The sequence below is a fragment of the Monodon monoceros genome, unplaced genomic scaffold (genome assembly GCF_005190385.1).
Source record: "Monodon monoceros isolate NGI ecotype Baffin Bay Population unplaced genomic scaffold, NGI_Narwhal_1 Super_Scaffold_22, whole genome shotgun sequence".
Taxonomy (NCBI): Eukaryota; Metazoa; Chordata; class Mammalia; order Artiodactyla; family Monodontidae; genus Monodon; species Monodon monoceros.
This window is the reverse complement of record NW_021703779.1, coordinates 125,864,803-125,892,418: the sequence shown is the minus strand read 5'-3', so window position 1 is coordinate 125,892,418 and position 27,616 is coordinate 125,864,803. Positions and strand designations below refer to the sequence as shown.

Here is a 27,616-nt window from a genome sequence, read left to right as displayed (position 1 = left end):
CTTACCTCAGGAAACAAGAAAAATCTCAAATAAAGAACCTAATCTTACATTTAAAGGAGCTAGAAAAAGAAGAACAAACAAAACCCTAAGTTAGTAGCAGGAAGGAAATCATAAAGATCCGAGCAAAAGTAAATGAAATAGAGACTAATAAAACAATAGAAAAGATCAATGAAACTAAAAGTTGGTTCTTCGAAGAGATAAACAAAATTGATAAACCATAGATAGTATCTGAGTCTCATCTGCTCTTTCCTTAGCTGTGATCTGGCCCCAGGTACCTCCCCACATATGCTCTGGATATCTCCCACCCTCTCAGTAAACTGGTGCCAGTGATTACTTCTCTTCCACCTGCATTTTCTCCCCTTTCTATTGGCTTACTGACCTCTTCCTGATCCAGCATGCTCCCTTCCTCTTTTGAATTCACTTGACTCAGCATTTGTGCCTTTCTGTGTACTTCTTATGTTCTCCCTTATATTTTAGTTCTCTCTTATTTTAATTACTGTTCCTCATTAGACAGCCTAAAATTTACCATCTTAACCAATTTTAATAAGTAGGTTCACAATGTACAACCAACTTCCAGAACTTTTTCATCTTGCAAAACTGAAACTCTGTCCCCATGAAACCAGAAATTCCCATTCTCCCCTCCAGTCTCCCCCTGGCAACCACCATTCTACTTTCTGTCTCTATGAATCTGACTTCTCTCAGTACCTCATATAAGTGGGATCACAGTATTTGTCTTTTTGTGACTGGCTTATTTCATGTAGCATAACGTCCTTAAGGTTCATTCATGTAACCTGTGTCAGAATTTCCTTCCTTTTTAAGGCTGAATAATATCCCACTGTATGGATGGACTTTCATTGCATTCATCTTTTGGCTATTGAGAATTATGCTGCTATGAACATGGGTGTACAAGTATCTCTTTAAGACCTTGCTTTCAATTTGCAGGGTATATACCCCAAAGTGGAATTGCTGGGTCATATTTTAATTCTATTTTTAACTTTTTGAGGATCTGACATACCATTTTTCATAGCAGCTGTACCACTTTACATTCCCAACAGTAAACAAGGGTTCAAATTTCTCCATATCCTTGTCTACACTTGTTATTTTCTTTTTTTATTTTATTGCTCTTATTGTTGATAGTAGGCACCCTAATGGGCGTAAGGTGGTATCTCACTGTGGGTTTGATTTGCATTTCCCTTATGACCAGTGATATTAAGAATCTTTTCACATGCTTATTAGCCAATTCTATATCTTCTTTGGAGAAGAAGATGTTTGAAGTCTATTCAAGTCCTTTGCCATTTAAAAAATTGGGTTGTTTGCATTTAAAAATTGGGTCTTTGTCTGATTTGTCTTTGAATCCAACATAGCATATATTCCATTACTTTGCCCCACTTCTGAAAACTGGGGTTCAGGAAAGCTGGATGAATGTTACAGGGTTAACACAGAGTCACAGGACCATATCTGCATATACTCTGAGGTCCTGGTGGTCTCAGGTACATTCAGGGCTTCAACTAACTCTCTAATTAGCACTTCTGGAAATAATAAACATGAGTGCCATCTGAGAAAAACTCATGAGTTGGACATGCATTGATCCATAAAAGTTTTCATTACCTCATTCCAAAATCCACATGAGGTGGCCTTCTAGATAGAAAAGTGTCCTTGTCCTCAGGTCAAAATGCTTGGAGGAATTTGGAAGAGTCAATTTCATTTTGGTGGTATGGGAATTACTCCAGGATGAACTATAGAGATATGCTGTCTGTATAGGAGAGGTCAAGACTCAGGAGGAAAAAACTAGAAATCACATCAAGAATCTTTATTTGGGGGGTCATTTTTCATTCTGTAAACATCTATCATGTAGCTAAGAGCCTGGCATTGGCTAAGGAGGTAAGAACAGAATTGCATCTTGGTCAAAGTTAAGTCACTAGTTTGTATCTATCAAATTCCAGGGCATAGAGAATTATTAGAAAACTAGATGCAGAAATGGGAATTATTAACCATTAATCTCTGCCTCCTGCTTCTGTCTTCTCAGCACTACAACTTTGGCTTTGATTTCCCTTCTTTGACAATTTAGGTAAAAATTATAGTGGCTGATTAAAATGTGCCATGATGGAAAGGGCAAGGGAAATTAAAAGGTAATTTTCTTTTATTACTTAAAAAATCTGCGATTAAGTCAACTGCTGCTTCTCCACCTATAGAACACAAAGTGCCTACAGAGCTAAATAAAGTGTTTGCTGTTCAGAATTATTATTTCAGAGACTTGGTTGTAACCAGCTAATAAGATGACTAAATGAAATAATATATGTGAGTGTGAAAGCTTCTAGCAAAGTCAGGGTAGTGGTTTTTTTCTTTCCATTTTTTCCTTTTTTTCTTGTGTACCCATGAAAAAAAAGAGATTACTAAGCAAATTAATAAGTAAGCAGGCAAACAAGTGAAGTGCTCCTTTATTTAATAGCAGAGGCATTTAGCAGCAGGACTGTATTCACAATGAATTTGCTAATTATAAATGAGTCCCATGCAGTATTTAAAGCATTTACGCAGTTCTTAGAAGCCTTAGAGTTCTGTCCCCCTCCACTTGTAGCAATGTGACTACAATCCTCAAGGAGAAAGAACAGTATTGCTTTTTAAATGTCCATTAGTCAGACTGCTCATTTACTTAAACCAGCACCCTCTTTTTTGTTCCCCTTCCCCTCCCTGATGAAAACCCTGAAGCCGGCACAGGCAGGCCTTTACCATGCACACTGTCATCCAACTACAGCAAACTACTTGTCATCCCTCAAATAAGCAGTGCCTTTGGCCTCTGCACTGGCCTTTGCTACATCTTCATCTGGTGAGCTCCTGCTCATCTTTTGCAACCCAGCTCACCATCCTCATTGCCTTCTCTGAGCCACCTTTTCCAGCACCTGTAGGTACTTTGTCCCTCCCTCTACTGAATTCCCATCACACTTTGTTCATATCTCTTAGAACTCTTATCACATTATATGGCAATGATGTGTTCACAAGGCTGTCTCCCTTGCTGGACTGTAAACTCCCAGAAAACAGGGACTGAACTTTTAACCTTCCTACGTATCCCTAAACACCTAGCATAGTTCTTGGCCCAGTAAATATTCAGTAAATATTGGGCAGAAGTTATTATTAGGATCAGGAAGATAAATGGCAGTGTGGTCTAAAGAAAAAAAAAACGATCAAAATGGTGGGAACTCTGAAGTAAAGAAGTAAAGAAATAGAAATAGATTAGGAGAAAGAGGGTCAGTAAGAGAGGGTGGGAGTAGAGAAACCTAGGAAGGAAACAAGTAGGAAGTAAAGAAGTAAAACAGATGATGGGAAGCAAAGTAACATTAAGGGAACAATGTGAGGTGTGTGAAATCAGGGCAACATAATTAGTTGTCACTTTTTGTCAAATACTCCTGGGTATTTTTGAAGCTCATCTAGCTCCACTTTTCCCTAGAAACAAAGAGAGATGGAAGGAAGAAAAGGCCAGAGAGGGAAGTGAGGCAACAAACACTATGAGCTCAGCACTCAGACTATGACCTCAGCCACTGTCTTTGTCCTCCCCTGTTCCTCAGCCTCTCAGCCTCTCTCTTCTGATCCAGGCCTGAGCTTTGTCTTCTTTTCTCTTTTCTACATGGAAGGTCCATGTATACACAAGTCATATATATGAGAACAAATGGGAACATGTATCTATGTTTGTTTACCACTGAGTTTTTTTATAATCTGGAAAAAGAAAACAAAGTGTCGTGTCATAGCAAGCCCCCAGCATCCCTGCCTTTGTTGTGTCAGAGGGAAGCATTTGCATAACTCCCTGGGGAGGCTGTGGCTCCTGCCTGCAGCCTTGCAAGAGTGGACATTTACAGTGCATGAAGGGTGAGATACTGTTATAATGATGCATGTAAACATGCTATAGTATTTATGTGTCTTTAAGACGAAATGACTTTCAGACTCACCAAGCTCTCTTCCTCACAGGAGATGTGCCACTTGATGGTTGAAGCCTTTTGGAGTTATGTCTCGGGTAACCAAAAAGTGTCTCATACTTATAGAAAGCAGTACAGTGCAGCCCTGGATAAAAGTTGAGAGCCCAGGTGGCTAGTGTGGGCTCTGCCACTCAGTCTGAGGCTGAGTTTTCTCATCTGTCAAATGGGAGTAATCTCACACACTTACCTCACATGATTACTGTGAGGATCAAATCACATTGTACAGGACCCTACATGTGACCAAGATTTCAGTTTTCCAGTTATTTATGCCACCAGTTTTTAATCTGACCCTCTCAACAACCCTGAAAAATATTTTGATCCTCATTTTACGGAAGAAGAAACTAAAGCTCTAAGAGAAGTGACTTGGCCAAAGCCACATAGCTAGTAAACCAGGATGTTGCAAATTTTCTGTTTTCAAACTCATGTTCAATTATCCCCAGACACAAACCTGGCTACTCAGTGCTATTGGCTTCATAGCCCCTCTTTCCTAACTTCCCTCATGGCGCCTCCTCCCCACAGCCTCTGAAGGTGTTCTGTATAATGGATTAATTAGCTTTTGTTTTGTTCCCCCCCTCTCCCCTACTTTTTCTGGCCCCTAGAAGAAAACACCAGCAGTCCCGACAAAGAAAACCAGCACCACCTTCAACATCGTGGGGACCACCTATCCCATCAACCTGGCCAAGGACACTGAGTTCTCCACCATCTCCAAGGGCGCTGCTCCTAGTGCCTCCTCAACCCCGACAATCATTGCTTCACCCAAGACCACCTACGTGCAGGATATCCCAACTGAGACCAAGACCTACAACAGTGTCAGCAAGGTTGACAAAATTTCCCGCATCATTTTTCCTGTGCTCTTCGCCATTTTCAATCTGGTCTATTGGGCCACATATGTCAACCGGGAGTCAGCTATCAAGGGCATGATCCGCAAACAGTAGATATTGGCGGTGCCGCAACCAGAGCACTGTATACCCTAGGAAGTGTCCATGCACCCAAACCCCAGGGCTCCCCTTCATGTGTTTCAGGATTCTTCTTTTTTAACCTTCTTACCAAGCCATGACTCTCAATTAATATTTATGAATCTCAATGAAGAAACAATAACAACAGAAAAAATTACTTTTCCCCATTGCTGAGTATATCCTCATTGGAGCCAAACACTGCCATTTGTCCAGTTGCTCATCTTAATCTGCCAGTCTCCCTCAGCTGAGGGCACAGCATGTATTTTATTGCACTCTGCCCACTAAAGAAAGAACAGGAGACTCTATGGCCTGTAGTGAGAGCCTTGGGTATTTGAAAGTTCCAGACTAAGGATGATTGTTGACTGGTCCAGATCAGATGATTCTGACTCACTAGGGAGCCAGGCTGTGTCCCATGTGGTCCTGCCTGCCACCTCCCCTGCCCACAGCAGGGCCCACTAGGCATAAGTACTGATAACAAAGGCAGGAGCCAGTGCTAATCTCTGAACATGGCCCACAACCCCTTTATTGGCTTGGAGGTTAGTGTGGACAGTTAAGGCTTACCACTGTCTACCATGTATGGCCAAAACAGATAGAACCAACTGGGCCAGCCTGGCACCAAGATGGCTGATGACCTGCCATGTCTAGCCCCTCAGGAAAATAGTACTCTCTTTGGTATACCTCTCCTCCAGAAAGCCCTTTTCTCTCAAGCCCTTTGAACCCCTTGCAGCCAGCTGGACACTGCTTAGCTTGGACTCATTACTGCCTGCAAACTCTTTAGGAAAAGGATCAAGTAATTTTTAAAATTTATACTAAAAAGGGACATATAGAACAAATTCTAGATCAAATGCCTAAATTTTTAAAAACATTAGAGAGACAGGAAAGTCACCTCCCTGCCAAGGCAGCTAGTCAAATACTGGATGGAGTAAGCGATTTGGGCTGGATGGTAGTTGAGGCTTGAAATCTGGCTCAAAAAAGAGGGCTACTGGCAGGTGAAAATCAAATTCTTCCTTCCACACCCTTCACACTCCAAACCGTAGGCCAAGCCCAAGAACTTTGCTCCTACTGTGTCAGGGACCTCTGATCCTCTGTTGATGCCAATTTTAAGAAGGATGAATTGGAGTTTAGTTGACTTTTGAGTCAACTAAATTATTAACCTTATTATCAGTTTGATAACATATTATTTAGGGGATTTGATCTCATTTGTTCTTAATATGAGTAAAAGGGACAGTCATAATTGTAAAATATTTATAAGGTAGATAAACTCAGTTTCATGTGTTTGAATGACTTGCCTAGGCTCCTTACAAGTGTCTGTAATAGAGAACTGTCACGTGCCCCTTTCCAAAGGCCAAAATGAAGACAGGGCTGAGAATCCAGGTCCACCTTGATCTCAGAATCAGCACAATCTCAACAGGCATGCTGCATCCTGAATGCAGTTTGGTTGGACGCCAAAAAGATTTTTAGAAAGTCACAGTGTGTCACCCAAGGAGACCACTTCTAATAGTCATGGCTCAAGGAAATGAGATTAAGATGGCAGCCCCAGCCACTAGTCCAAAGTATCCTAGAACCCCTAAGTAACACCACAGAGAGCACCAAAAGGAGATTCTCCCTGCCTACTCCCTGATCAATGCTCCTAAGGGGTCTATCATTAGCTGCTGGTTGCCTTTTCACCCATCCTTCCCCCATCCCCTGCTTCCTTGCCATTGCTGGGATAATGCATGCCAGTCCCATTATTCCTAAGACTGTGTCTGTATGTAAGTTCATGACTAAAAGAGTGTAGTGTCGTGGATATGTGGGGATGGGGGGTTGGATGGGGGTGTGGGGTGTGTGGGACTGTTAATGATTGTCCTGTTAATGATCATCTTAAGGAATTTAGAATGGAAGCCTGACCTTTGCCTCTCTGTAGAAATTGTGTTTCCAAATGCTTTGGTGCAATGTTTAGCGGCTGTTTATTAAACTCTTTCTGAATTGTACTCACTCGGGCTAGAGAACTTTTTTTGGTCACTCTTTGCCTAACACAGGCAGTACTCTGTTTTTGGCTTTCACTCCTATTCTCATGCCATCCTTACTTCTTAACACCATTGGAATATGCTGGAGAAAAGGTATCCCAAGAGCAAGAGACCTATTACAGTAATCCAAAATGGAACCCATGTGAAAACAGCTTTGATTGACTCAGGGGTCTCATTACCCAATATGACAGAGAAGGAAACACTTGTATTGCTTCCTCCACTAAATTCACCCACTCCCAGGAAGTAGAGAAAGTTATTTTCTTTGCAATTCTAAAGGCTTTTGTTCTTTTCCATTGATTATTATTTCCCTTAGGCAATAGTTCCCTTAGGTAATAGTTACTAGGCAGAGGGAGAGTGTCCAGTTGGTTAGTCCATGTGTTGGAAATGGATGATGACCCTTATTTGTTACAGAATTTAAGAAAAATCTGGGAAGTAATATTATGAGATGTGCTTGAGGAAATCACTGGGCTTCTAAAGGATGGGGAAGATCTCCTTGGGAGAGCATTTTGAATGATATAAAAGGTTTTCTTGTCTGAAATAAGATCAGGGACTTGAACAATTTGACCCTCGGTGCATGTTCCAGCCACGTGGTCATCTGATGGATGCCCTGATGCTGCAGCAATTTCATAATCCCTGACCAATTCAATCATACCACCAAAACAACCATGAGAGGCAGCCTCAATAGCAAAATTGCCCGATATTCATATTTAAGTGTTGTTTCCTTGAGAAACTTCTAAAACCACTTTGCCTCTGAAAACTATTCCCCTAGTTTTAGGGGAAAGCTGAAGCTGTTCCCATCAGTACTTCTGTTGCTGAGCTCCCCTAGAGTTTGAAATCCTACCCCAAACTGGGACCAATCTTGCAGACTTAATTATTTTGTGGTATTTAGAGCTTCAGAGACATATCCCTAGCAGTTCTAGAGGCTGCTGGAAGAATGTCTAACACAGTGTAGGCACTCAGTTAATATTTGTGAATAAATGAATGCTAATCTAGATCAGAGCTACATGGGGGGGAGGGTTTCATCAGGGTGGTGTTGGAAAGGAGACTAGCTAAACCGTGCTCAATGGAGACTAATGGAAGCAAATACATGCAATATGCAACATTCTAAAGCAGCTCTAAGAGCATCCAAGTGCTAATAAATGTGCTCTAAGTCATTTAAAATAACTTTTTTCCTACTTAATAATTGTTTGCTCCTATGAACTTTTAAATCTGAGGTGTTTATGTAATGAGCTATTAGTTCATCATGCTAAAGTATAAAGTACTTCAAGCAAGAGAGCCAGGCATGACTGAGCAGCAGGATGCATCTGTGTTATGACACTCTTCAGAGGGCTTCTCAGACTGAGCTTGGGAAGGAGGCCCTCTGGAACTCTGACTCCTTCCAAGAAGTCTGGCAGGACATGGAATGAATGAGAAGGGAAATGGAAGAGGAAGAAAGCATTGGGGAAAATTCTGTCAAAGGGGCCTAGAATTAGAGGCAGGGATCTCTAGTATCGATAGCATCTAATTACACAAGCTCTCTTTCACCTGGAAATATTAATCACGTGACCACCCACTGGGGTGATGCTAAAGGCACCTGCCCTTGTTGACTAAGCAAGCTACCCTCTGGAGCCCCCCGGCCTTTTCCATCAGAGAGCACCTGGGCCTTTTCTACCTTTCTTTTGCCTCAGCTCCAACAATTTGATATTATGAGGAAAACATTGAGAAGAATGAACACCTGAATTTTAGTCAGGGCTCAATTCCATATCAGTTGCTATGTGATATCGGACAGGTCCCTCCCCTGAGATGAGACTTTCCCTATTAGTAAATGGGGTTCTGATGAGAGCCAAGTCAACAAAACAGTACCCTGTCCAGCATCTGCCCCGGTGGTCCACTTTGTCCCAAGTGTTACCACATCCTGGGCCCCCCCACACCAGCCCACCCAGGAAACACAAACCCCAACCTTTGGTTGCCTGTCACGCAATTCAGATGGATTGGCAGCTTCAAAAGAATTTGATTAAACACCAAATAAGGAAGCTAAGAGGCTAAACCTTGGAATGCAGGGGCCAAACTCTCAGGCCCAGTAGTGACCTCCTTACCACTACCACCCCCACTCTTATCCTTGGCCTGAGCTTCATGTGGCAGGGTCTTGTGTGGTGATGAACAGGACCATTAGTGGCCCAGCACCAGTCTCAGCATGGGCAAAGTTGGGTCCTAAATTGAGAAGATTAAGCAGGTGCTGGTACCAGGCAGGGGGTCCCTAAGCAAACTAAGAGTACAATTTGGGAACAAAACCACCTTCCCCTTTGTTTTTCCCCTCCAAAGTTTCCGCTTAGTGGAGGACAGAAACTCTCAGAAGGGAATTCCTTAAACTTCAACAGAGCTCATAGGATCTGCACACACCATCTCTCCCTTCCCTTCTGTGACAGGCATAAGGTGGCCTTCCTTCCATCTGAGGCCAGCTCCTCTCTTCTAAAAGAATTCTACATTTGTTATCTGCTCTCAGTGAAGCCGCTTTTGCTGAGTCACCACTGCTCTGGTTACTAAAACCTAAAGGCATTTTTTAGTTATGTTACTTGACCCGTCAGCAGCATTTGACACTGTTGACAATGACTTGATTCTTTGGTTTCCATGACACCAGTCTCCTGATAGCCTTGATTTTTCTCCCTGCTACTTTTCTGTTTCTTCTCACTCTATACACTCTCCCTGAATGATCTCATCTGTCCTGATACCCTCAGTAACCACATATTTCAAGTATCTTTTGCTATGTAACAAACCAGCCCCAAATGTAACAGCATAAACAATGACAATTTATTATTCCCGTGGGCCAGGAATGTGGACAGGACAAATAAAGGATGGCTTGTCTCTACTCCATGATGCCTGGGACCTCAGATAGGAATACTCAAATAAGTGGGGGTGACTCAATTGACTGGAACATACGAGGATGGAGGATCTACTTTCAAGCTCCATGTAGCAAGGGATTCTGTGGTGAGATGAAGGTATATTAGTTACCCAGCTCTAGTCCTGTTCAAGAGGGGAAATGTTGGGTCCTAAACTGAGAAGACGAGGGCGTTTTGCATGCCAGTCTAGGGGGTTTGGTCCTTCACTCACATGTCTGGAACCTGGGCTGTGATGGTGAAAGGACAAGTTCAACTGGGACTGTTGACTAGATCATCTATATATGGCCTTTCCTTATGGCTTCTCACAGCATTGGCAGCTGGGTCCTGAAAGGGAGCATCTCCAGAAGGGACCTCTGGAGAACAAGTGTTCTAAGAGAACCAGGTGGAAGTTGCATGGCTTTTACTGACCTAACATGGGAAGTAGCTGCATTCTGTTGGTTACATCAGAGACACGAAGGCCAGGCCTGATTCAAGAAGTTGGGCACAGACCTCATCTCTTAATGGGAGGAGTGTCAAAATTTTGCAGACATGCTTGCAAACCACCTCATCTACTTTATGCTGATGACTGCCAAATCAATATCTCTAGCCTAGTTCTTTCACTTCAAATTTAACCTGTTAAAAGCAGCACTCTTAACTCCTCAACCCACACAACTTTTCCCTTGGGCATTCTTTATCAATAAATAAAAGCATCATTCACCCAGATGCTCAAGTCAAAAATTTAGGAGGAATTACTGACACCTCTCTCTCATCCCCATATCCAGCACATCTGACAATCTTATGCACTCAGCCTCTAATTTAAATCCCATATTGTACCTCCTCCTCTTCACTTCCACCACTAGAACTCCAGTCTAACCCTCCATCATGATCTCTCACCTGGATCACTATATAGCTAGCATTTTAAACTGTAAACCAGATCATGTCACTTGCTTGTTTAATACATTTCAATGGCACCCTGCTGCACCTAAAATAAAATCTAAACTCTAACCCAGGCCTTAAAAGTCCTGCTCAGCCTCCTGCTACCATAATGCCTACCTCATTCACAATGCATCAGCCGTATCAACTGCACATCAAGTACTAATATGTTTTAGGGCCTTTATGCATGGTGTTTCCTCAGTCTAGAATGTTTCTTCCCTTCCTGCCTTGACCTGGCTGACTCCTACTCATCCTTCAGTTCTCACCTGAAAGGTCATGTCTCTCATGCCTTGTCCTCCATGATAAAAAAGCAGTGTGCTTGCTTCCACTCTACTCTGTATTGCTTTCACTATCCCAACGTTCACCACATTTCATTGCAATCTCCCACTACATTAAGCTCTGTGAGGAAGAGCTGCCCATTTACACCACTGTATAGGATCAACACCATAGTCTAAACTCGGAAAATACTGAATAAAATAACTTCTGAGCTGGACTTTAAAGGATGATTCAAAACTTGTCAGGCAAAGAGGAGAAGGGCATTCAACATGAATGTACAAAGACCCAGAAGTGAGAGAGACCATAATAGGGTATATGGCAAAATTTAGTTGTCCTAACTTTCCAGGCACTTTACTCATTAGGATGGATGGTGAGTATAGTGGTTCTGGACCCAAGAGCTGGTGGTGGGGGGCCATAACCTATCATCTACCTGAGGACCTGGTTGCATGCCATCATCTTGCTGATTTGTGATCACAGAAAGTTGGCTTTTATAGACAAAGAAAGATAATAACAACACATGTGAGCTGCTTGGGGAATAGCTACTTGTTGGCCCCTAGGCTTGAAGTTCTAGGCCAACTTCCTAAAGACTCAGAGTCTTAGAGGTTCCCATCCTTGTAGCCACACTCCAGCCTTGCTGCACAGCAAGGACATTCATTCACACTATTTCAAAACCTACAGACCCTTTCTCAGATCATTAAAGGGTCACATGACATGAACATAAGTCCATGAAGGATAGTATTAACACTGCTAGGTCCTGTTTTAGGCCACTCAGATTTATCATAGTCTCAGGACAACTGTGGTGCAGCCTTCATGGGGGGTTAGGACTCTGCATTCTAGCTGATGGAGTTTTATGCCCGCAGGTATCATGTTTGATAAGGGCTCTATGATCTTTATACACTTTAAGCTGGTCCCTTCCTGAAATACATATCTAGCCTGGAATCATACCAGTCCTTTCCTTGCCTCTTAATGGGAGGAGAACAATGAAAGTTTAATGAACCTTTATTGACAGAGAGCTAGTGAGCTCCTAGTAGAAATAGTATTAGCCAGAGAAATCCAAGGTCTTATTACTCACCACATTCTCTCCGTACTGATGTGAGGAACAGATGCTACTGACCCTGAAACTGTCTAATCTCCTCGAGCCACATCCATGCTGAATCAGTCTCCTATGATGATCTACAACCAACTTTTCCAGGTTTCTGTGGCACTAGCAGGCCTCCTCCAGTTTAAAGTTAATAGGAAATGGTGCCCAAGGCTGGTGCTCTAGTCAGTGGTACTTCAGCTGGGAATCTGTTCTTGGCACTTTGGTTTTTGGTCGTGTCCACACTACAATCTCCTTGAAGGAGCTATGATGACAGATGCAGCATGGCCTGAACCTTGGGAAGATGGTCATCTTCTCTTACAAGTATTAACATGTGGCCATGTGAGTGGCTTTGATTGGGACTGGTCCCCATCCAAATGCATGAGAAGAATGAGATACCAACATGGTTGTGGGGAAAGCTGCTAGTGGTTAGAACAAATGTGAATGGTAAAAGACATAGGAACTGGGAGGCAAGAATACTGAGTTCTAATCTGGGTTATACCATTGTCTTACCTGCATGACATTGGGCAAGTCACTTAACCTCTATATAACATAAATATAATAAGAAAACTATTCCAGGGAACACTGGGATTAAATGAGCTACTGCCCATGGAAGATTGTTGGAATCCTTAATTGCCACTCATATGTAGAGAATAAATCTTCTAATCCAAACACTGTTACTGAGAGTGAAGTCACCAAGATGGCAACATAGGTGTCATTCTTGTCTTTGCCCCCTCCCTGCAAGAAAAGCAACTAAAAACTATTTATGGAGAAGACACCACTGAGAGAATCCTAGAACATAGCAGTGAGGGTGACCCCAATCTCTGCATCACAGAGGCCAAGACAGACTGCATTAGAAAGGTAAAAGGAGTGACTACATGCTGACTGCATCCCCCTCCCCCAGTGTAGCACCATGCAGAGAGATCCCCCATGAGCCTATAGTTTCTTCACTGAGAAGAGAGAGCCCAGAGGTGACCTCCAGCATGCCCCAACATTGTGGGTTGCTTTGTGGGAGCTCCTACTCTGTTTTTTTCCCACAGAGATTGCAGTGGAATCTGTGGGGCTCAACCACTTGAAATATGATTGTGACAGAGAAGTGGGGAGGGACTTCCAAAAACCAGTACACAGATTTTGGCAAACCATATTCCTACCTGCAGAGACCAAGTAGTCCCAACCAGTGACTTTGCTCATCTGCAAAACCAAGCTGGTGGTGTAGTCTGAACAGGGAACTCAGTGGGGTGCAGGTCTGCTAGATCTGGGTTCTAAAATGAGGAGTTTTGTCAGCCCTGGAGCTGGGTCTGCCCACACTCAGGCAGGAGAGCAGCCCCCATCCCCATCTGATAGGAAAGGATGGCGAGAATACCTGAAGGCTGTGTAACAGTGTAACACAGCAGTGCTCTAGCTGAGAGGAGGGTGGGCAAAGCTGATTGATCCAGAGCAAAGCCAGTGTTCCTGTTCAGTCAAGAAACTTAGGGCATGAGTCAGCTTAAGACCTCAGAGAGCCTTGGTGGCCTTGGAGATGCTTCTCACACTGCACCAGGAAGGGAAACTAAGTTTTAGTCCCACTTATTGCTGAATACAGCCTTCAGCCTGACTGACCAAGGAACCTAATCAGAGCACTTGGGAAGTTCTGATGCATAGCCCATCCAGCAACCCTGTGTATAGCGGCACTTGCACTGAGAGCACAGTCTGTGGCTTTCCCTGTCTGAAGAGAAAAATTAGTGTCCTTGCCTGACCAGGATATTCAGTCCCCATTCTTGCCTGATTTGGGTCCCCAAATAATGACCTGAACAGGCCCTGGGTCCTATTCTGCTGACCTGCTGGGGCAGGGAAGCTAATTCACAGCCTCACCTACTACTGAGTATAGTACTGTGTCCCAACTGTCTAGAAAGCTTGACCAGAGAATCCAGGCAACAACAAAACCCATTCTACAGACTCAATTGGGCAGGGAACCAAGCCAGCAGTCCTATTCAGGTGTTCTCATATAGTGGCACAACCCTCTATCCCTAATCTCAGAGTTCAAACAGTTGCCTCATCCAAAAACAGACAGGCCCCACATGCCCAAGGTTGTTACCAGCAGATGTGTTCAGAAATCCAAACTGAGCTGACTCAAGAAGAACTATCTCTTCCAAAGTGAATCTGCAAAGTCTGGAAGATGAGACCACTTACTCAAATGCACAGATACCAACATAAGGAATCAAGAATCACAAAAAATCAGGTAACTATGACAGGATTAAAGTAAACTAATAAGCTCTAATAACTGGCCCTAAAGAAATGGAGGTCTGTGAAGTGTCAAAGAATTCAGAATAATCCCTTTAAAGAAGTTTAATGAACTACAAGAACACAAGTTTAATGAACTAAAAGAACAGACAGGCAACAAAATGAAATTAGAAAAACAATTCATGAACAAAACAATAAGTTTGATGAAGACATAGAAACCATCAAAAACAAACAGAAATCCTAGAGCTGAAAAATACAATAACTAAACTGAAGAACTCTAGAGTTTTGAAAACAGACTCAACCATGCAGAAGAAAGAATCAGTGACCTGAAAGTTAGGACACTTCAAATTATCTTGTCAGAGGAGAAAGAACAAAAAGAATGAGAGAGGAATAAAAGCAAACTGTCAGCCAGAATACTATACCTGGTGAAACTTTCCTTCAGAAATGAAGGAGAGATAAAGACTTTCCTGAACAAAGAAAAGTTGAGTGAATTCATCACCATTAGACCTGCTTTACGAAAAAACGCTAAAAGGAGCTCTTTGAGTGGAAATTAATGGATGCTAATCAACATCATAAAAACACAAGAAGGCAGTGTAAAACTCACTGGCAATGGTATAGTCAAAGTTAGATTCTATAATATGGTAATGGTGGTGCATAGTTTACTTACAACTCTAGTTTAAAAGTTAAAAAACAAATGTAGTAAAAAATAACCATGACTATAACAATCTGTTATTGTTTACACAGTATAAGAAATATGCAAGTCGTAACAGCAATAACCTAAATGAGAGGGGGAGGAGAAGTAAAAGTATAAAGCTTAAGCATTCTATTGAAGTTAATTTGTTATTAGTTTAAAATAGGGTGTATAATTTTAAGATATTTTATGTAAGCCTCATGATAACCACAAAGGAAAAACCTGTAGTAATTACACAAAAGAACATGATAAAGAAGTCAAGACATCAAAACACAAAAAAAGATAGAGGGATAAGGAACAAGGAACAGCGAGTCTACAAATAAATCAGTTAACCAATTGTTAACTAATTATTAACAACTATTAAGATGGCAATAGTACATCCTTACTTATCAATAATTACTTTTAATGTAAATGGATTAAATTCTCGAAACAAAAAATATAGAATGGCCGAATGTATAAAAAAACAAGATCGAACAATATGTTGCCTACAAGCGACTCATTTTAGCCTTAAAGACACACATAGGGGCTTCCCTGGTGGCACAGTGGCTGGGAGTCTGCCTGCTGATGCAGGGGACACGGGTTCGTGCCCTGGTCCGGGAAGATCCCACATGCCATGGAGCAGCTGGGCCTGTGAGCCATGGCCACTGAGCCTGCGCATCCGGAGCCTGTGCTCCACAATGGGAGACGCCACGACAGTGAGAGGCCCATGTACTGCAAAAAAACCCAAAAAAACAAAAAAACAAAAAAACCCCACACAGACTGAGGGTGAAGGAATGGAAAAAGACATTTCAAGTAAGTGGTAACCAAAAAAAAAAAAAAAAATGAGGGGTAGGTATATTTATGTCAAACAAAAACAGACTTTAAACTACAAATGGTTAAAAGAAACAAAAAGTCATTGTATAATAGTAAAGTGGTCAACCCATCAAAAAGATATAACATCTGCAAATATCTATGCACTCAACATTGGAGCACCTAAATATATAAAGCAAATACAAACAGAGAAAGAAGGAGAAATAAACAGTAATATAATAATAGTCAGGGACTCTAATATCACACTCTCAACAATGGAGAGACCATCCAGAGAGGGAATCCATAAGGAAACAGTGGATTTGAACAACACTGTAGACCAAATAGACCTAAAAGATATCTATCTATCTATCTATCTATCTAAAGAGAGAGAGAACATTCTATCTGACGACAGCAGAATACATATTCTTCTCAGGGGCACATGGAACATTTTCTAGGATAGACCATATTTTAGGCCACAAAACAAGTCTTAGCAAATTCAAGAACATTGAAATCATAGCAAGTATCTTCTCTGACCACAATGGTATGAAACTATAGTCAATAATAGAAAAACTGAAAAATTCATGAATCCATAGAAATTAAACAATAATCTCCTGAACAACCAAGATCAAAGAAGAAATGAAAGGGTAAATTAAAAAGTGTTTTGGGACAAACAAAAAGGTGACACAACATACTGAAACCTATGAGATCCAGCAAAAGTAATTCAAAGAGGGAAGTTCATAGCAATAAACACCTACATTAAGAAGCAAGAAATATCCCGAGTAAACAACCTAACTCCATGACTTAAGGAATTAGAAAAAAGAACAAACTGAATCAAAGTTAGGAGAAGAAGGGAAATAATAAAGATTAGAGCAAAATAAATGAAATAGAGAACAGAAAAATAATAGGAAAGATTATACAAAATAAGAATTTGTTCTTTGAAAAATTAAACAAAATTGACAAACCTTTAGCTAGACTAAGAAAAAGAGAGGATCCAAATCAACAAAATTATAAATGAAAAAGGAGACACACAATCGATGCCACCAAAATATGAAGGATCGTAGGAGGCTAGTGTGAACAACTATACACCAAGAAACTGGACAACCAAGAAGAAATGGAAAAATTCTTAGAAACATAACAAAACCAAAACTGAATCAGGAAGAAATAGAAAGTCTGAGTAGATCAATTACTAGAAAGGAGATTGAATCAATAATAAAAAATTTTCCAATGAAGAAAAGCCCAGGACCAGAGGACTCCACTGGTGAATTTTACCAAACATTCCAAATTAAACACAATCCTTCTTAAATTCTTACAAAAAATCAAAGAGGAAGGAAAACTTCCAAACTCATTTCACAAGGCCAGTATTACTCTGATATCGAAGCCAGAAAAGGACATGGGGAGGGGGAAGGGTAAGCTGGGACAAAGTGAGAGAGTGGCATGGACATATGTACACTACCAAATGTAAAATAGATAGCTAGTGGGAAGCAGCCGCATAGCACAGGGAAATCAGCTTGGTACTTTGTGACCACCTAGAGGGGTGGGATAGGGAGGGTGGGAGGGAGGGAGACACAAGAGGGAAGAGATATGGGGATATATGTATATGTATAGCTGATTCACTTTGTTATAAAGCAGAAAATAACACACCATAGTGAAGCAATTATACTCCAATAAAGATGCTAAAAAAAAAACTTTTGCCAGAAAAAAAAAAGAAAAGGACATTACCAGAAAACTGTAGACCAATATCCCTGATAAATATACATGCAAATATTCTCGATAAAATACTAGCAAACCAAATTCAGCAGCGCATTAAAAGGATCATTCACCATGATCAAGTGTCATTTACACCTGGGATACAAGGATGTTTTAACATACGTGTATCAATCAATGTGATATATTTCATTAATAGAATGAAAGAAAAAATCGTATGATCATCACAATAAAGGCAGAAAAAGCATTTAACAAAATTCAACATTGGAACATGGTAAAAACTCTTGACAAATTAGGTATAGAAGGAATATACCTCAACAAAATAAAGGCCATATATGATAAGCCCACAGCTAATACCATACTCAATGGTGAAAAGTTGAAAGCTATTCCTCTAAGATCAGGAAAAATGCAAGGGTGTCCACTCAGACCACTCCTATTTAACATAGTACTGGAAGCCTTTGCCAGAGAAATCAGGCAAAAAAAAGAAACAAAAGGCATCAGAATTGGAACAGAAGAAGTAAAATTATCTCTATTTGCAGATGACATGATATTATAAATAGAAAATCCTAAGACTCAAAAAAAAAAATCCTAAGACTCTACCAAAAAACTATTAGATATAATCAATGAATTCAGTAAAGGTGCAGGATACAAAATTAACATACAAAAATCAGTAGCATTTCTATACACTAACAACAAGTTATCTGAAAAAGAAATTTTTAAAATGATCCCATTTACAACAGCATCAAAAACAATAAAATACTTAATACTAAACTTAACCAAAAAGGTAGAAAGATCATTACTTTGAAAACTACAAGATATTGATGAGAGAAATCAAAGAAGGTACAAATAAATGGAAAGGTTCATGTTCATGGATTGGATTCATGTTCATGTTCATGGATTGTCAATACTACCAAAAGCCATCTATAGATTCAGTGCAATCCCTGTCAAAATTCCAATGGGATTTTTCACATAAGTAGAAAAAACAATCCTAAAATTATATGGAACCACAAAAGGCCCAAAGAACGAAAGTGATCTCGATAAAGAAGAACAAAGCAGGAGGCATCATACTTCCTGATTTCAAGCTATACTATAAAGCTATAGTCATCAGAACAGTATGGTAGTGGCATAAAAACAGACACATAGATCTTTAGAACTAAATCAAGAGCCCAGAAATAAACCCAAGCATATATGGTCAACTAATATTTGAGAAAGGAGCCAAGAATACTCAAAGGAGAAAATATAGTCTCTTCAATAAAGAGTGTTGGGAAAATTGGACATTCACATGTAAAAGAATGAAACTAGACCCCTTTCTCACACCACTCACAAAAATTGACTTGAACTGGATTAAAGACTTAAATGCAAACCTGAAACCATGAACACCCATAAGAATACATAGGAATTAAGCTCCTCAACACAGGTGTTGGCAATGATTTTTTGGCTACTACACCTAAAGCACAAGCAACAAAACCAAAAATAAACAAGTGGAACTACAACAAACTAAAAAGCTCTGTACAGCAAAAGAAACAATCAACAAAATAAAACGACAACCTACAGAATGGGAAAAAATATTTTCAAACTACATATCTGATAAGTGGTTAATATCTAAAATATATAAAGAACACATACAACATAGCAAAAAAAAAACCCCAAACACCTAATAATCCAATTAAAAACTGGGCAAAAGACCTGAGTAGATCATATTTTCAAAGAAGATATATGAATAGTCAACAGATACATGAAAAGATGCTCAACATCACTAGTTACTAAGAAAATTCAAATCAAAACCCCAATGAAATTGTTAGAATGACCATCATCAAAAAGACAAGGGGGCTTCCCTGGTGGCGCAGTGGTTGAGAGTCCGCCTGCCAATGCAGGCGACACGGGTTCGTGCCCCGGTCCGGGAAGATCCCACATGCCGTGGAGCGGCTGGGCCCGTGAGCCATGGCCGCTGAGCCTGCACGTCCGGAGCCTGTGCTCCACAACGGGAGAGGCCACAACAGTGAGAGGCCCGCATACCACACACACACAAAAAGAAGACAAGGGATAACAAATGCTGATGAAGATATGGAGAAAAGGTAACCCTTTGCACCTCTGGTGGGATTGTAAACTGGTACAGCCACTATAAAACAGTATGGAGGATCCTCAAAAAATTAAAAATAGAATTATTATATGACCCAACAATTCCACTTCTGGGAATATAGCCCCCCAACATGAAAACACTAACTCAAAAAGATATATTTTGTGCTGTGAACCACCACGTTCACAGCAGCATTATTTACAATAGCCAAGACATGGAAACAACCTAAGTGTTCATTGATGGATGAATGGATAAAGAAGATGTGATACACACACACACACACACACACACACACAGTGGAATATTCTTCAGATGTTAAAAAACAAACAAACAAGGAAATCCTGCCATTTGCGACAACATAGATAGACCCTGAGGGCATTATGTTAAATGAAATAAGTCAGACAGAGAGAGACAAATACTGTATGATCTCACTTATATGAGGAAAAACAAACAAATTCACAAAAGGAGAGAACAGAGTTGTGGTTACCAGAGGCAGAACATGAAGGGAGGTGGAATTGGAGGAAAGTAGTCAAAAGTTACAAACTTCCAGTTATAAGATAAATAACTACTACATGACAACTGTATTTAACACTGCTATATGATATACATGAAAGTTATTAAGAGAGTAAATCCTGAATTCTCATTAGAAGGGAAAAATTATTTCTTTGCTTTTTCCTTTTATTGTAGCTATATGAGATGATAGATGCTAACTAAACATATTGTAGCGATCACTTCATAATATATGTATGTCAAAGCATTATGCTGTACACCTTAAACTTATACAGTGATGTATGTCAATTACATCTCGATAAAACTAGGAAAAAACCCACTGTTACTGACTTAGGATAAGCCCTCCACATTTCTGGGTCTCAAATATTCCCCTATATAATGAGGGTCTTGAGCTATGTGATATTTAAGGGCCCTTCTGGGCCTGATAATCCAGGATACTAGCCAAACTGATTGGAGTTGAAGTCAATTGTGTCTGTGTATAAAGAGAGTCTAAAATAGTTTTGTTTTTTTTTTTCGGTATGCAGGCCTCTCACTTTTGTGGCCTCTCCCGTTGTGGAGCACAGGCTCCGGACGCACAGGCTCAGCGGCCATGGCTCACGGGCCCAGCCGCTCTGCGGCATGTGGGATCTTCCCGGACCGGGACACGAACCCGTGTCCCCTGCATCGGCAGGTGGACTCTCAACCACTGCGCCACCAGGGAAGCCCTAAAATAGTTTTTTTAATGTTTACATGAAGAAATGTGCCTTGTGCATTTTGGGTGAAAATGACAGCAAAGTAGGCATTGTGGGGAAGTCCTAGAGTCCTGGTGCCTGGCAGGGTAAATTCTGACTGCCATGGTCGTGTTTATCCCTTGAGCTGTAATCAGATCAGAGCAAAATGCAAGGTATTATCATATTTCTCAATCCAATTATATGCTTTACAAGTTGGGTTGGTAATTTGTGGCTTTTTTAATTTTGATTTTTAAAAATTTCATCTTGGTTGTTCTCTGGGAAGAAAATGTCTTCTTTGGGAAAAAGTCTGCTTTTAAGGGAGGAAGGATACTGGTGCTATGACAGAGAAAATATGTATTCAATATCTGACATGTCATAGGCATTTGAGTTTCCTTCTTTTCACCTCCCTCTCATCTCTCCACATTCACAGACACTAGCTTAGTGCATGGAACATAGTAAAAGGTCAGGAAATGACTGTGGAATAAATGAATGAATATGATGGAATCCTTTTCCCAAAATCCTGACCCAGAATAATTTGGGAGCAGATGAAAGATTTACAGAGGATTATGGGACCAAATTAAATAAGTGAATGGGCTGTAAATGATAGTGATAATAACAATAAGACTAACACTGAGAGCTATCATTCACTGAGAGCTTCCCAGGCACCGGTCCCTGTACCAAGGGCTGACAACAACTCTTTGGAGTAGATACCATTATTATCTCCATTTTACAGATCATGAAACTGAGGCTCAGGGAGGTCACATGATCCAGTTAAGGCCCCACAGACTGTACAAAGTTCCAACCCATTTATCTAGCATTTGTAGTTAGGAAAAACTTTGATGCTACAACTCTGTGAGGCAGGTGGAGCTAGACTGGTTGACTTGGGGAATATGGAGGCACTAGTGTTTCAGGGCCTGGCAGTTGGTGTGTGTCTGAATGTGTATCTCCTGGCATCCAGATATTCTGGAGATCATGGAGAAGGCCCAAGGAGTAAGTTAGAAGATTTGTTTATACATTGTCCATGGGCTGTGTCCTCTGCACAGTTCTCTCATGGTGACTAGTTAGTTAGTTGTTTGCAATTCTCATATCAGACAACAAATGAGGGTTTCATTCACTCAGCAGATATTTATTTAAAGCCTCCTTGGCATAAGTGTCAAGTCCTATGCAAAGTGCTAGTGGTTCTGCAGTGAAGACAGGCATGGGGTGTACTCTAAGGAGGGCACAATCTAATGGCAGAGAAATAGGAAAAGAGCCAACATTGAGTGTTGGGGAGTGGGGGAGCATGGATGCAAGGCCCTTAACTAGCCTGAGGTGCTCAGGAAAGGGCTTCCTTGAAAAAGTGTCACTTAACCTGTGATTTGGACTGAATAGTTATCCTGTCCTGTCCAAAATGGGGTGAGGACGAGGAGGGAAGGCAAAGAGAGGGGAGTAGAAGTGATGAAGCAGAAGGAATAGTATGTATAAAGATTAAAGATATAGACTCTGAAAGTACAAAGATTTCAAGGACCTTAAAGTAGTTAATTATGGCTGGAGAGGGAGGCAGAGGCCAGGGCAGGGCTCTGTAAGGGCAAGGTAAGGCTGTTTGACCTTATCCTCAAAGCCAGAAAGACACTAAAGGATGTTAAGCAGGAGGGTGTAGGGGTGATGGTGGTGGGGGAGTGGCAAGCAAATTACTAGGTCTGAGTGGTGAGTTAGACAAGACTCTCTGACTGCAATGAGAGTGGAAGGAGAAGGGAGGTTCAGGCAGAGCAACTTCAGTGTAATCATCTGCTTATGAGATGGCAGGTCCTGAATATAGTAGTGGAGGTAGGAGTAGAGAAGAAGGAATGACCTACGAGAGACTTAGAGGCTGAAATCATTAATACATGAAAACTGACTGGACATTGGGTCTGAAGAAGAGGAGGCATCAACGATGACAACCATAAAATGGACAACCTGGAAGAAATGGACAAATTCGTAGAAAAGCACAACCTTCCAAGGCTGAACCAGGAAGAAATAGAAAACATAAACAGACCAATCACAAGCACTGAAATTGAAAATGTGATTAAAAATCTTCCAACAAACAAAAGCCCAGAAACAGATGGCTTCACAGGCGAATTCTATCAAACATTTAGAGAAGAGCTAACACCTATCCTTCTCAAACTCTTCAAAAAATGCAGAGGGAGGAACACTCCCAAACTCATTATACGAGGCCACCATCACCCCGATACCAAAACAAGACAAAGATGTCACAAAAAAAGAAAACTACAGGCCAATATCACAGATGAAAATAGATGCAAAAACCCTCAACAGAATACTAGCAAACAGAATCCAACAGCACATTAAACGGATCATACACCATGATCAAGTGGGGTTTATTCCAGGAATGCAAGGATTATTCAATATATGCAAATCAATTAATGTGATACACCATATTAACAAATTGAAGGAGAAAAACCATATGATTATCGCAATAGATGCAAAAAAAGCCTTCGACAAAATTCAACACCCATTTATGATAAAAAGCCTCAGAAAGTAGGCATAGAGGGAACTTACCTCAACATAATAAAGGCCATATATGACAAACCCACAGCCAGCACCGTTCTCAGTGGTGAAAAACTGAAAACATTTCCTCTAAGATCAGGAACAAGACAAGGTTGTCCACGCTCACCACTAGTATTCAACATAGTTTTGGAAGTTTTAGCCACAGCAATCAGAGAAGAAAAGGAAATAAAAGGAATCCAAATTGGAAAAGAAGAAGTAAAACTGCCACTGTTTGCAGATGACATGATACTATACATAGAGAATCCCAAAGATGCTACTAGAAAACTACTAGAGCTAATCAGTGAATTTGGTAAAGCAGCAGGATACAAAATTAATGCACAGAAATTTCTTACATTCCAATACACTAATGATGAAAAATCTGAAAGAGAAATTAAGGAAACACACCATTTACCATTGTGAAAAAAAGAATAAAACACCTAGGAATAAACCTACCTAAGAAGACAAAAGACTTGTATGCAGAAAACTATAAGACACTGATGAAAGAAATTAAAGATGATAAAAACAGATGGAGAGACATACCATGTTCTTGTATTGGAAGAATCAATATTCTGAAAATGACTATACTACCCAAAGCAATCTACAGATTCAGTGCAATCCCTATCAAGCTACCAGTGACATTTTTCACAGAACTAGAACAAAATTTTTCACAATTTGTATGGAAACAAAAAAGATCGTGAATAGCAAAAACAATCTTGAGAAAGAAAAACGGAGCTGGAGGAATCAGGCTCCGTGACTTCAGACTATACTACAAAGCTACAATAATCAAGACAGTATGATACTGGCACAAAAACAGAAATATAGATCAATGGAACACGATAGAAAGCCCAGAGATAAACCCACACACATATCGTCACCTTATCTTTCATAAAGGAGGCAATAATACTCAATGGAGAATAGACAGTCTCTTCAATAAGTGGTGCTGGGAAAACTGGACAGCTACATGTAAAAGAATGAAATTAGAACACTCCCTAACACCATACATGAAAATAAACTCAAAATGGATTAAAGGCCTAAATGTAAGGCCAGACACTATAAAATCCATAGAGGAAAACATAGGCAGAGCACACTGTGACATAAATCACAGCAAGATCCCTTTTGACCCACCTCCTAGAGAAATGGGAAAAACCCAAAAATAAACAAATAGGATCTAGTGAAATTTAAAAGCTTTTGCACAGCAAAGGAAACCATAAACAATACGAAAAGACAACCCTCAGAATGGGAGAAAATATTTGCAAATGAAGCAACTGACAAAGGATTAATCTCCAAACTATATAGGCAGCTCATGCAGCTCAATATCAAAAAAACAAACAACCCAATCCAAAAACGGGCAGAAGACCTAAATAGACATTTCTCCAAAGAAGTTATACAGATTGCCAACAAACACATGAAAGGATGCTCAACATCACTAATCATCAAAGAAATGCAAATCAAAACTACAATGAGGTATCACTTCATACTGGTCAGAATGGCAATCATCAAAAAATCTACAAACAATAAATGCTGGAGAGGGTGTGGAGAAAAGGGAACCCTCTTGCACTGTTGGTGGGGATGTAACTTGATACAGCCATTATGGAGAACAGTATGGAGGTTCCTTGAAAAGCAACATAGAACTACCATAAGACCCAGCAATCCCACTACTGGGCATATACCCTGAGAAAACCATAATTCACAAAGTGACATGCCCCACAATGTTCATTGCAACACTATTTACAGGACATGGAAGCAACCTAAGTGTCCATCGACAGATGAATGGATAAAGAAGATGTGGCACATATATACAATGGAATATTACTCAGCCATAAAAAGAAATGAAATTGAGATATTTGTAGTGAGGTGGATGGACTTAGAGACTGTCATACGAGTGAAGTCAGAAAGAGAAAACAAATACAGTATGGTAACACATATATATGGAATCTAAAAAAAAAAAAGGTTCTGAAGAACCTAGGGGCAGGACAGGAATAAAGGTGCAGATGTAGAGAATGGACTTGAGGACACGGTGAGGGTAAGCTGGGACGAAGTGAGAGAGTGGCATGGACCTATATACACTACCAAATGTAAAATAGATAGCTAATGGGAAGCAGCCGCATAGCACAGGGAGATCAGTTCGGTGCTTTGTGTCCACCTAGAGTGGTGGGATAGCGAGGGTGGGAGGGAGGGAGATGCATGAGGGAGGAGATATGGGGATATATGTTTATGTATAGCTGATTCACTTTGTTATACAACAGAAACTAACACGCCATTGTAAAGCAATTATACTCCAATAAAGATGTTAAAAAAAAAAAGATGACAAGCAGGCAGCCATCTGACTTGAGTGAGTAGAGGATGTAGGTAACATTTCTGGACATGGGAAAGACTGGAGGAGCAGGCTTGAGTGGAAGATGATGAGTTCAGCACTAGACATACGACAATGTAGGTGTCCGTGGGGAATGGTTGGTGGAGGTGTCCTGGAGGCAACTGGGTATCAAGGTCTTGAGCTCAGGGTTGAGGCTTGGACTCAAGACAGCAATCAGGGATCAAGGCTTCATCAATGTAGCAAAGGTGGTAATGCTGCAAGAAAGAAAGTGGGGCCAGAGAGGATGGTGACATCCCAGATCTCAGGCAAGTCCCTGGGATGGCCGCTGAGTGTAGATTATTGGTTTCGTGCAGGAAAGAATTCAAGAGTGAGCCATAGTACAGTGAAAGAAGGTTTATTCAGGGAGATACATGCCCCATAGACTGAGTGCAGGCCATCTCAGAAGGCAAGAGAGGCACCAGGGTACAGGGTGTCAGTTTTTATAGGGATGTGTAATTTCATAGGCTAATGAGGGGAGGGGTATTCCAGCTATTTTGGGGAAGGCATGGGGATTTCCAGGAATTGGGACACTCCCCACTTTTTGACCTTTTATTGTTGGCCTTGGAACAGTCATGGCGCCTGTGGGTGTGTCATTTAGCATGCTGATGTGTTACAATGATGCTCAAAGTCTAGTGGAATTCAACTCATCTGCCATCTTGGACCTGGTTGGTTTTAACCAGTTTATGTCATGTCCTCAATGGCTGTATCATTCTTTTAAAGGTAGTGCCCTGCCCTCTTCCTGTCTCGAGACCAGTGGCCTCCCATTTTGGTACTCTATTTACAAACACTTTTGGGGATCCTCCCTGAGCTTAAGAAATTCTTAATTATGGTCCTTCGTCCAGCCTTCGATCTGAGGAAGCTTGCCTACAGCCTCATGTGATTCCATTTCTAAAGGTAGCTGGACAATTTTTGACCCAATTTTTTGTCCATTCCATTCCTAATCCTGTAGGCACCCTCGGCTTGAATTTTTTTAGACACACAGATTGGAGGCATTCATGGCATTACAGTGTTTGGATTTGTCCATTCAAAGGCAAAGAGATACTGGGAGTCTGGATGCAGTGGAATGCAGAAGAAAGCACTAGCACTGTGAACCAGTTTAACAGCCCATAATTTAGAAACTTAGATGGGGTAGAATGGAGACCTCCTCTGGCATGGGACTAGGTAGACTCCTTTGGCCAAGAGCAATTGTTTTTCTTGGTGGGTGTCTTCTCTGTGAGGGTTTCCCGCTTGGACTATTGTCTGGAATTTAGTGAGCAAGTCCCTTCCAACAAGGGCACAGGGCAGTCAGCCATGAGTAGAAACTGATGTACAAAAGTAAAATTTTCTGGCAAGCAGTGGAGGGGAGGGATGAATAGCTTGGTTTGGGGCTTTCCATCAATCTCCATTATCATACAGAATTGGGAGGACAAGGGTCCAGGGAAGTCCGTCAGCACAGAGTAGGCGGCCCCCACATCTAATAAGAAAATAACTTTCCTACCTGCCATGTCAAGGATTACCCAAGACTCCTCTGGAGAAATGACCAGGTGTCCTTGGGGAGCCAGGGAGAGTCCCAGGCCCCAACAGTCTTAGGTCCTCTCGGCCATCATTGGTTTGGGGGCTCAGAGTCCCCATCGGGACTGGGGGTGGTTCCACTTCCGGTGGTCCTCTCGTTTGCATGTCAGGCAGGATCCCAGTGGACTTTTCCCATACAGGGAGCATTTGTCCTTCCAGTGGCCCTCTTGGCCACACTTAAAACCGATCCTTTCTTGGCGAGACAGTGGCCCTGATCCAGGCTTCCTGGATCCTGTCACTGTCATGGGCTTCTGTAAGGGAGGGTAACCCTGAGGTGGTGCAGGGGTTAGGGCTGCCGCCAATAACTGTGCTTTTCGCTGTTGTCCCTGAATCCTTTTTACCTCTTCAACCTTATCTCTATTGTTGAATACTCCAAAGGCCAAATCTGTGGGCTGATTCAGGGGTGTTTGGGGTCCCAT

The 27,616-nt window shown here is 41.2% G+C and overlaps 1 protein-coding gene across 2 annotated transcripts in view; it reads left to right on the top strand.

Moving 5' to 3' along the window:
• GABRA3 (gamma-aminobutyric acid type A receptor alpha3 subunit) overlaps positions 1-5,965 on the top strand; it is a 153,961-nt gene extending 147,996 nt beyond the window's left edge. Inside the window, exon 9 of one of the 2 annotated variants that reach the window (XM_029240645.1) lies at positions 4,565-5,965. In XM_029240645.1, the coding sequence (XP_029096478.1) occupies positions 4,565-4,900 (336 nt within the window). In that variant the 3' untranslated portion in view covers positions 4,901-5,965. The remainder of the gene's footprint in view (positions 1-4,564) is intronic. The other variant, XM_029240646.1, reaches the window with a different exon arrangement.
• Positions 5,966-27,616: the final 21,651 nt, after the last annotated feature.